We start from the raw sequence: 11,568 nt of genomic DNA on the forward strand, positions 1-11,568 counted from the left end.
TAAGGAGACTATACACTGATGTAGAATTAATCATTCAAATCCCAGAAAGTTGGCAAGGATCAATCTTTACCCCCATTTACAAAGGAGCAGACAGATCAAGTCCAAAAAATTATAGGCTAATCACCTTACAGCGATATATTTTGCCTCATTAATTCTTAAAGATTAGCTGAATGGTCTAGTGATTGTAACCTAATACCAATCAATCAAACTGAATTTAGGAAGGGTATCGAACCCACTACAAATATTTTGTCGCTCTCTTGATCGCAGAAAGATGCAAAAACAGAAAACAAGCTCTCCATCTGTTACATCGATCTAAAAGCTGCCTTTGACAGTGTTGATTGGAAACTCGTGTGGTCCAACTTAAAATCCTTGGGCATACCAGACAGGATATTAAAAGGTCTACTACTATTCTATACAGGTACCTGGGTAGGCACGAAACTTGAAAATGGAGCCAGACTATCAAGGAAAGTGTACACTTACATGGGTCTAAAGCAGGGGTGCATACTAGCTCCGCACCTTTTTAACATATTTATCTCAGACCTTTCAAAACATCTAGATCGAAATTATTCACACTCACCTAAAAAAGGAAAAATACAATTATTGCACCGGGCTTATGCAGATGATATTGTTCTCTTAAGTTTAACTAAGGTAGGCTTGACAAGACTATTAAACGAACTCTCCGAATTCCCGTCGGCAAATAACCTGGAATTAAATCTCTCAAAGACCAAAACGATGCTTATTACAAACCGCACAGCTTCTACTCAACGTATTAGATTAAAGAGTAATCTGTTGGAGAAAGTATCATGCTATAAATATTTGTGATTTTTCATTGACGATATAGAAAAAATACATGAAACAGCAAGAAGGGGCCCTCACATTCGCCCTCAAAACCCTTGCAAAGAAGCTGAGTCCCTGAAACCGTTATTAACCATAATGTCAGCCAAAGCTCTGCCAACATTATCATACACCGGTGGTGCAATGCATGGAAATGTCTCAGAAACCCTAAACAGTGTAATCACGCGCATTTACAAAAAGGTTCTTCTACTTCCAAAGACTGCCTCACCAGCTCAGATGCACGTGGAGTTTGGGCTAATGAATGAAATATTGGGCAGGCTCTACACATACATTAAAGTATGGTATCAAATAAAACAAAATGTAGAAAAAAACGGCCTTAACAAATCCTTATGGCAGGAAATTGATCAGGAAAAGCATTCCCCAGCATACAAATTTCTTGAACACTCCTTAAAAATTACATGCACAAGGGAGCTGTGGAGTAAACAAATGCCTTACCAAGCATTCAAATGAATAATAAATAAGGCTGTAAAGCTCCACTCATTACTGACCGATAAAGATCTTTTTCGTACGAGAAGTCATTTGTGGACACTGATTAATACTTATAAAACCTTGAAACAAGCGGCCTATTTGGACTCCACTTATTCCATTTACGTAAAGAGGAAATTAATAACCTAAAGGTTCGGACAGTTCCCAACTCTTGTGGAAGCCCTTCATTGCAAACCAAAAGAAAATGAAAATTGCCGGCATTGTGGTTATAAGAAAGAAGATTTAATTCATCTTGTATGTCACTGCAAGACATTGCAACCAGCGCGAACCGAACCACAATATTGCGGCGAGCATTTCATGATAGAGGCATAAGATCGTGCAGGTCAGCTATCATATGTGGACTAGACTCCAATGACCCTCAAATGAATTGTAAATTGATTAAATTTCTACGAATTCACGCGCAAGAACTGAACGTCAAATCAAAGTAATAATATGAAAAGTATTACACAATTGCATAATTGTTTTGGATTTTATGTTTTTATAGAGATGTAACTTTTATATGAAACAGACTTTTTAAAATTAGAATTTGGTACATTTTTATGGTTTTAACTAACTGAACAATAAATAAACAATTTTAAATTTCATACTAAGGTTCACTTTAGAAGGGTTTGCGGGGATTCTATTATTCAGAAACTAAGTGACTCATGAGTGGTCGGTGCACCCACCTTTACTTTGATGCCACTGACCCAGGATAGTTCCATGATCATTGGTGTTAAGTGCGTGGGAAGCTCAGAGTCTTAGTTCACAGGCTTGACATTTTTCCAGTGCGGTGAGCAATTCTTCTAAGATGCTCATGATGGCTAGGCCATGTCCGGACTTGTGTACATGATGGCTAGGCCATGTCCTGCTTGTGAGAAATCAGGACTGAAAGTTACTCTGCAGATGTTTTTTTCAATATGTGAAGACAATTGGCAATTCCAGCTGGCTCTGAGAGAGCAGCGTTTCAGCGGACTGCTGAATGGTGAGCAATGGAGGGGGCTGCCGAGAGAAAAGAACTCCCCCAAGCCCAAGGACAGTACCTATGTTGCAGTACACCATGCAACCGTTACAGTTGATTGTCACGGTCCCAGTAGAGGAGTGCATGCAGGCTTGAAGTAGTGAGGAGGCCCGCCCCGCACGTCATGGACCAGTGCGACCGACAAAGTGCTGGGTGGCTTCTCCGCATCCTCCCCTGCCCTCCCTATGCTGACTGGCAGGCCTACTGCTCCACAACGGGACTGCATCAGCTGTGCCTCAGAGCAAGACCGGAACCTGATAAGACAGAGGACCCGGCCCAGTGGTGGGCCTCTTGATTAATATGTGGAGAGAACATGGAGCAATCTGGTTCTCCTTATACGGGTTGGCCTTGCTGAAAGCTTTGCCTGATAGATTGGCTGGGCAGAGGCCTGGGACCCCCACTCTACATCCTGGCCCTGCTCTTGGCTGCATACAGTTGCCCTTTTTTTCCCTCAGTCTGCGTGGAAAGAGTGAGATGCCCGGTGCTGCATTGTTGTTGGGGTCTGGAATATGCCCCTTGTCTGACTGAGCCCTGAGTCGCTTGGGATATTGAGTCTCTTGTAGGTGGCGTGGCTGCCTTCCTGCCTCCCTCGATCTGCTGATACTACAGTCCTGAGCTGGACACATTGTCCTGGAGGCTTGAGAGGCCTTCTGAGCTGGCGGACGGAGGCCCTGTCCGCTTCAGTATTCTGCAGGCCATCAATGAGGTGGTCTTAGGGCCACAGATGTCATTGACTCCTGTGGAGCGGGCTCACAGTTGCTGATTTCATTGCCCCCCATGGTTTGCTAGAGGACTGCTAGGCCTGCAGCAATACAGTTGAGCCCTGAGCGCCTTGGACAGGCCTACACCTGCACTCCAGGTGATAAAAGGGGAAAGATAGGCCAGCGAAAACGTCCCTTCCCAGCCACATATCAATGAGTACATAACCACAGCCCCCTCCAAGCTGGGGGAGAGGCACCAGACAAAGGCACTACAATTGAAGGGGGATCAGACAAGATTCTTCAAACCATCCAGACCTCGCAAGCGGTTGTTGAGAACAAAATAGGGGAGGTCCAAGTAGATGTGGCACTCCTCCGTCAAGACCTCCGCAAAGCCACCGGCTGCATCGCTGAACCAGAGGGACGCACATCCACAGTGGAGGATGAAGTCCCTGATCTCAAAGCAAACGTGGCCCTCCTTCTCACCCGTACAGGGGAGCTCCATCACCATGCTGAAGACGTAGGGAACTGATCTGGACATAATAACGTGCGCTTTGCAGGGTTCCCCAATGGCATTGAAGGCCCGACCGATAAAGTTTTTGGATGACTGGCTTCAATCTTGGATGCATAAAGGAAGACTCTCACCCTGGTTCATAGTAGAATGGGCACACAGATCTTTGGCTCCTAAGCCCCTTCCAGTTCCCAAGTCACTTGGTTTCTGAATAATAGAATCCCCGCAACCCCTTCTAAAGTGAACCTTGGTATGATTGCACCCTTTCTCAAATTCAAAGATAGGGATTCCATTCTGAGGGAGGCCAGGGCCCACTACGGCCTTCACTACCAAATTCCGAAAATTCTGCTCTTTCCGGATTACACATCGGAGGTCCAAGGGAAACGCAGATCCTATGAGGCCATTGACCAGCAGCTCAGAGACCTTCAATTGTCCTACATGCTTTTATTCCCTGCACACCTCAAAATCCTTCATGAGGGTAGGTCGTATTTCTTTGAAATCCCTGAACCTTCCTGGGACTGGCTCACAAAGGGAAAGCTGATGTCTGACCAGCAGCGACCCTTGCCCTCTTCTTCTTGTTGCCTCCAGTGCAATGGGCAACATATGACTTGCGGCCGAAAACGGTTACAGTCTGAAGAACGTCGGAGTCTTACTCCCTCACCCATTATATGATGTGGCTTGGACTCTGGGTCCAAAGATTGGCAAATAGAGAACTTTAAGCATTATCGCTGCAGGATTTGAACTGTCTTGTATGGTTCTGAGGGATTTACTGCATTGATCCTAATACTTGTAGGGGTCCACCATAACATGCCTGATTTGAGGGGTTCCTTTTAGTTTCTTTCTCTCTTTGTTTCCCAATTTGGGCACTTGGCCAACAGATGCTCCTTAGAGAGAAGTATGGGGTGTGGGGTTGGGGTGCAAGAGGTTGCACGCCGTACGGGTGCTTGTTACTGTTTTACTGCTGGTTTGTGCATTTTTTTCCTGTTAGGTTGTTGCTTTGATTTGATATTGTGTAAATGGCAGTGGGTCCCGGGTACTCCCCTCACCCGAGATGATCAATGTGTCTTGGTACATGTGTCCCATGGGTTCCCGACTTAAGCCAACACCATCACCAAAGGCCCAGCCATGACCCCTTATAGCGTTATTTCTTGGAACGTTAATGGTCTCTTGGACAAAATCAAGTGCTCTGCAGTGCTGCGATACACCCAACGCTTTCTTCCCTCTGTCTCCCTCCAAGAGACCCACCTTTTGGGGACCAAGTGCCCATTTCTCGAGAGACAAGGCTATGACCAGGTCTATCACACTGGGTTTACTAGGGGAGCCTGAGGGGTGGCCATCCTACTAAGGCGTTCCCCTGGTGGTGCCTTAGATCCACTCTGACCCTCAGGGTTGGTACCTTGCACTCACAGGCTCTCCGAAGGGCCGTTCCCTGAACCTTCTATGCATGTATGCTCCGCCAGTGGCTTTGGAATTCTTCCTGGCACCCTCCTTGACCTGGTGGCTGGGCTCCCACCTGGCCTCAAATTTGTATTTGGAGACTTCAGCACAGTCCTCGATCCATTGTTGAATGTTGTGGGCACTGTTTCTGAGCACCAAAATGCCCGAACATTGCAAAAGTGAACAACTACTCTGGGTCTATGCAATGTATGGAGGGTTTGGAATCCTCGAAAACAACAGTACACACATGTCGGCTTCACACCATACACATGTGCGAATTGACCTGATCTTTATGCTGGCTCCAGACATTCTCCTAGTTTCAAACATTTAGATACTGCCTTGCGGACTCTCTGACCACACTATATTGCTGCATCAAATCGGTAAACACACCTTGCACTGCCGTCCAATGTTGGCAGCTTAACACCTGGCATCTACAGGATAAGATGTACGTTCAGGCGGTAGGTAAGGAAATCCAGCAATACTTTCAGCTCAACGCCGGGTCGGTACAGTCATCAGGTATCTTTTGGGGGCATGTCAGGACACCATCTGCGAGCACTGCAAGAACATGCAACAGGCCAGATGTCCAGACGATGACTTCGGAAGACAACTGACTGATTCGTACAAAGATCAAAGTCCTATCTCTTGAAGCAGCAAAGTTGCTTTGTCAGGCATCCACAGCACGGGTCTATGGGTAGGAAAACAAAAACGGGAAATTGGTTTACTAGATCGCGTTGCGGCCCTTAGGAATCCCAGAAATATTGGATGGCGCCGGTTGTGCCCACCGTATCTCCCCCAGCATAGCATAGACATTTGCAGATTACTATTCGCAGCTACCTCGCGCCCTGCTGGTCAAATGGAGACGCCTCTACTTGATGTCACAGGCTGAGAGTCGTGCACTGGAGGAGCCCATTACACTGGAAGTAGTAGAGGAGGCCATATCCTCGATCAGGCCAGGCGGATACCCTATTGAGTTCTGTGTTAAATACCGGGATTTCCTTTCCCCCGTCTCTTAGATATGTATGCGGAGAACACAGAAATCTGTTTCTATCACCAGGAGATTGACCGAGCTATGATTGTGGTCATACCCAAGTCACGCCCCCCATCGACCTCCTGTGCCAATTAAGGCCTTATCTTTCTCATAAATGGTGAAGTGAAAATCTTTGCCACAATACTTACTACGCAACTTAGGCAGGTCCCATGGTCCCTTATTCATTCTGACCAGTTTGTCTTAATGACCTGGAGGAGCCTGAGATACTGTTTCTGAAGTCTCCATGTAGCTCTTGCGCATCAACACTTCCTACCGCACCCCCTGGATCTGCTATTAATCGACTTCGAGAAAGCATTCAATACTGTGTTGATTGAGGGTACCTTGCGAAGGTGCTTGACCGATCAAACTTTAGACCCCGGTTCTGCAGTCTGGTAAAGATGCTTTATTTGGATCTAAGTGCCAGAGTTTAGGTTAATGGTGCCATCTCTGAGGAGTGCCCCATATGGCGAGGACCCTAACAGGGCTGCTCCCTCTCCTCCCTCCTCTTTGTGCTAGCAATTAAACCTCTGGCGATGCTTATACTTTGTGATTGGCAGAGACAGGGGTGGAAATGGAGGCGAGGACACGAAGACCGCATTTCCTTATAAGCAGTTGATGTTCTGCTGTACTTGGCTGACCCGGCCTTATGTGGCCCCCGGTGCCTCTGGGTCCTGCATCTTTTTGCAGAGGCATCAGGATTAACTGTTAACCCGGCAAAATCAGTGCTGCTCCCATTGGCACTATTGCGAGATTGTGTGGACTGGCAGAGGACCATTCCTATTTGCCGCCTCAGCTTTAAGTACCTGTGCATCATGGTGGCTCTGATTCCCCAATTTACGTGGTCTCTTAATAGTAACCCACTCATTTGCAAAAGCAAGGAGGATCTTAAGCTTTGGCGGTCGCGCCAATTGGATGTAATGGGTAGGATAGCATTATACAAAATGATGATACTGCCACACTTCCTGTACCTCCTATTCAATTTTCACACATGATTCCCCATCGCTGGTTTCGTGAGATGGACTCGGTGATAAAAAATGTATGGCACGACTCACTATCTCGATTGGCATTTAAGACCTGCCAACCCTTCTCCTATGACGGTGGTCTAGGAGCATCTAATCTTTACCTCTATGCTCTGGCATCACACTTGTTAGTGATTGAGTGGAGGGTGGCCTGACCCGGCATACAAGTTAGAGCTCAGTGAGATGGACTTCCCCAGGATTTTCCCGATGCTTTTTGGGGCCGCGGTTCCCTCTACACTCTCTGAGGTGACCCGGGTGGTATTTGAGGGGTAGAGAGCAGCCCACAAACACACAGAATGGTGTTCCAAGCTTACTCAACAGACTCCGTTGTGGTAGGGCAGGTGGTTGAGGGCGAGACCGTTACTGGAGTGGTTCGCCCACTGAGATGACATCTGCATTACACTTCTGGGGACATCTGAAAGGGATCCCATATGGTCTCTTTTCAAGACCTTCAGCAAATCTACTCCCTACATTGTGCATACGTGTCCCCCAACAGGCTCCATCAATCAAATTTGCTGCCCAGCCCCTCATGCTTTTGCTGCTCCCAAACAGCTGATTTTTTTCAAATGATGTGGTCCTGTGAAGTAATACTGGGGTACTGGAGGGAAATCATTGCTGAGCTCTCCGGGGTGGTGGGTATACTGCTTGAACTTTCCCCATCAATGGTACGGCTGGGGGTCGGGAGAACTGGGGCAGACAGGGCCTTACTGGGAACAGCAGTACTGGTGGCTGAGAGGGATATCGCAGCCTCCTGGAAAGCTTCCATGCCTCCCACAGTGGAGGAAGGAAGTGGAGGAGAGAAGCCGGTTTATTAAGCACAGGGTTGTCCAACCGCGTTTGCCAAAGTATGGAGCAAATGGTCTGAAGGGGGGATTTGGACCTGCTTTAAAAGTACTCCCGAAGTGAATTTGTCTGTATCACTATATGGGAATATTACACCTTTCTGACTTGCACTGACTGCACTGTGACTTGTGTAGTAATGAATACAATAATAATATAAAAATTTCGAGAAGGGGAGTGATGGAGTATTTGAATGTTTGCGGAATATCACCAGTGTTAGGGGAAGCATTGATGAGATGGGTGCTAGAGAAGACTGTGTCTTATAAACTCACATTCATAGGTTTGGCGTTACTGATAACTGATATTGAAGACGATTTTTTGAAGGAGGGCAGGATACCGGTAGTGCTAAACACCAGACTCGGGTTGAACGTAGTGAATGGAGGAGGAGTGTGTTGATGAGAGGATTAAGGGGAGGTGGAATGAGTAGGAGTTTTTGATATTATTTTTGATGGTAACGATCTTACTGTTGACTTATTGTTTACAAGATGATGGAGAATTAGCTAGAAAGTTAGAATAGGGATCTGCAAGACCACAAAACATCATACAAATTAACGGGGATTGCAAGAAAAGGAGTATACTGAGAACAAGTGATGGGCCTAAGTGCTCAAGCGTTTTATGCAGTGCGTATTGTACAAATAATGAGGAAGATTTAAGTATGTAAATGGGTATACAAAGTAACGAAATGGAGAAACAGGCAGAAAATGAGACAAGCATATCATATCTGGGATTTAATGTTCACAATGTAAACACTAATCATTGGAATTTAGCAATCATAATCTTTGTGGAAGTTGTTTAACTTGAAATAATGTTAACATGATTGGTAGCTGGATGAAAAGGACATTCAATTCTGAAGTAGGCTCAAAGAGTAGAAGACTCAACTCTTGAAAGCAGATTCAGAGACAGATAATGGGCTGTACTAGGGCACGTTGCCTGACCTCGGCCACGCCCTCATTAGCTGCTATCAATCTGTGTTTCGATGATGTGTTCTTCTAAAGCAAAATAAAAAATGTAATAAATAAACCATGGCAATGCCACTGTCATAAATTGTCTTTTTGTAATGTTTCTTTTTTCTCTTTCTGGTTTTTAGGTGAAAACCAGTAAACGTGTGTATAATTTCTGTGCTCAGGACGCACAAAGTGCCCAACAGTGGATGGACAAGATCCAGAGCTGTATATCTGATGCATGATCCAGACTTTTCGCACCACTGGCAGTCTGAAGAAATACATTCCAAAGCGCACTTTTTCATCTGCAGGCGTGTTTAGAAAACATATAGGAAACGCTACCACGGATGAATCGTTTACCGTTAAATACATGACATCTATGTGGAGCATAGATTTTGCAACTGTAAAACCTCGGGGCAGCTATTTTGTTGTAAAGTGTGTATGCAATCCGTCCAAGCCTGAATTTTCCTGTTGAGGATTATATGAAGGTCTACTGTATTGCCCTAAGAAAACGTATACTGCTATAAGTAAAACATACCTAAAATAATTGTCCCATCTAACACTCTGCTTCTGTATTCCAAGTTTTCAGTTTGAAACCGGACTATTTTCCTGTGACTGACATTTGACATTGTGAATACACTAAATTTGAATGAAAGGGAGTTCTATTGAAAGCCTTTAGTACTCCAAAAGATGTTATGCTCTTTAGGTGTGTTGTTATAAAAAATGTCAGTGCCAATTGATTTCGCTGCATGAGGCTCAGATATCTGCACATATTTTGTGCATTTGCGTCCGAATAGTAGTCTTTTTTTTTTTTTTTTTAGCAGGGCAGTTTTTTGGCTTTCACATTGTGTCTCCACTCGTTACTACATTTTAGTTGGGCCAAATAGTTGTACATTTGCAAGGCTTGTTAACTCATGACATTCCAAACAATCTAAGTGTAATTTGGAGCAGTATAAAGCTATTTAATGTGTTGTTTATTTATGCTTCCCTTAGCTAATCATCTATTTAAAAAAGGAAACTGAATATCGTCAGAACAAAAATATGTGTGGCTCTGCTGTGGAATGTGGGTCTGTGTTTTTTGACCCGTTAATCCAACATTATAGAAGATATTCAACAATTATGAAGGAACAATACTTTTTGTTCATTGTAAATGTAAATGTTACAAAATGAATGATAAATGCACTAAATCATAATGCAAGCACTTGCACTTAAATTTTAGCAGTACAATACATTTCCAAGAGTAAGACGTGTTACGACGCAAAACAACATTGCCTCTTATATAAAATATGTACATACATTTTTTGGTTGTTATGTAATTTGATACTGAAACCACTTTTTGCACATAATGTATGAAATGTTTTCATTGTTTTTTTATTCGATAACTATGTGCTTCGTCTTAAAACCCAAGTAATAGATGTTTTAGCCAAAACCACTAGTGGTATTATAGAACTTGTCAGTAGGTAGCCAGGCCATTGTTTTTATTGTTGATATGTTTAATATCTCACTAATGTTTTAAAATTTGTACTGTATATATGCGTTCGTATTTTTGAATGTTTCAGGTAACTGCTGGCAATGTAATATAAAACTAACCTAACTGACAACAGGTAAAGACTTTATTGAAATTATTGCGATTTTTGTGAGCAGCTGTTTTCAGGCATGCTGCAAAGTTTACTCAACACTTCCCATTTGCAACATGGAAAATGTGGTTGCTTTTTTAATGCATGTGAAATTTGCAAGTGAAATCTGTAGAATGATTTTCTATCATTCTTGCTTTGTAAATCATCATTGAAACTGGCTTTTTGCACATTTTTGTAATTTTCTTTGTACATGAAGTACTGGCATGTACTTTGTAAAATACTGATTCCATTGGTTCGTACATTACTTTAAAAATGTAAACAACATTATTTTTTGGTAACCAGGTATTTTAACTATTTTATGTACCTGTTATATGACTTGTCATGCTAATCTAATTGTAATAAAATATACCTCTTTTGAAAATAAATAAATTTGGACAGATTCTTATAGAATAAAAAAAACTTAGCTATTATTTTAACAATACTTTAGACTAATGTGCATCTGTTTAAAAAAGAAAGTGCTAAAAAAATTATATTTATCGGATTGGTTTTCTTACAGTGACATATTCAGAAAATTTGCAATACCGCTACATTTTGCAGACTGTCAGTTTTAAATGGCGGACACGCATATGAAGAAGCACTAGTATTTTACAGCAGTTGACTTAGGTGTGCTGGGTTGTTGGAGACATCTTGATCTCTTGACTGGATTTCATCAGTGGTTTTCTGTTGATACAGCCAGGTAAAGAAACAATGCATTTGATACAGCCAGGGTAGGAAACAATGCATTTGTCCAGTGGAGCATGGAATCTCTGTGAGAAACCATTGGATATTGTCTGTATTTAGAGAACATGGATCTGTATTTTTTTGAACCTTGGAAAAAGCCTGTGGCAATTTGTGTTCAACCTCCTGCTTGTTTGGATATCAAATTAAGACTGAAAGACAAGGGTATGTGGGAGTAGATTTGAGAAACTGCTGTGATTTCGACATTCATATAGCACATATTGGACAGCGGCTGCTGATATATTCAGAGTGGATGCAGGCAAGCAGTTATGAGGCTTTCCCTCTGTGGTGAGTGTTTGGGTCTGGAATATGGGTTTGCTGGCTCAGCCAACATGCTGAGTCCATATTTGGAGTCTGGAGCTGACATTCTGGGTCAATTCCCTTGTTTTTAGCCTGGCATTGG

The 11,568-nt window shown here is 43.5% G+C and overlaps 1 protein-coding gene across 5 annotated transcripts in view; it reads left to right on the top strand.

The window, feature by feature from the left end:
* Positions 1–10,817, top strand: part of SBF2 (SET binding factor 2) — a 2,158,806-nt gene extending 2,147,989 nt beyond the window's left edge. For all 5 annotated transcript variants that reach the window (XM_086955965.1, XM_086955960.1, XM_086955962.1 and 2 more), the window contains one exon: positions 8,958–10,817. In XM_086955965.1, the coding sequence (XP_086812091.1) occupies positions 8,958–9,056 (99 nt within the window). In that variant the 3' untranslated portion in view covers positions 9,057–10,817. The remainder of the gene's footprint in view (positions 1–8,957) is intronic.
* Positions 10,818–11,568: the final 751 nt, after the last annotated feature.

The sequence above is a fragment of the Lissotriton vulgaris genome, chromosome 2_1 (genome assembly GCF_964263255.1).
Source record: "Lissotriton vulgaris chromosome 2_1, aLisVul1.2, whole genome shotgun sequence".
Classification (NCBI taxonomy): domain Eukaryota; kingdom Metazoa; phylum Chordata; class Amphibia; order Caudata; family Salamandridae; genus Lissotriton; species Lissotriton vulgaris.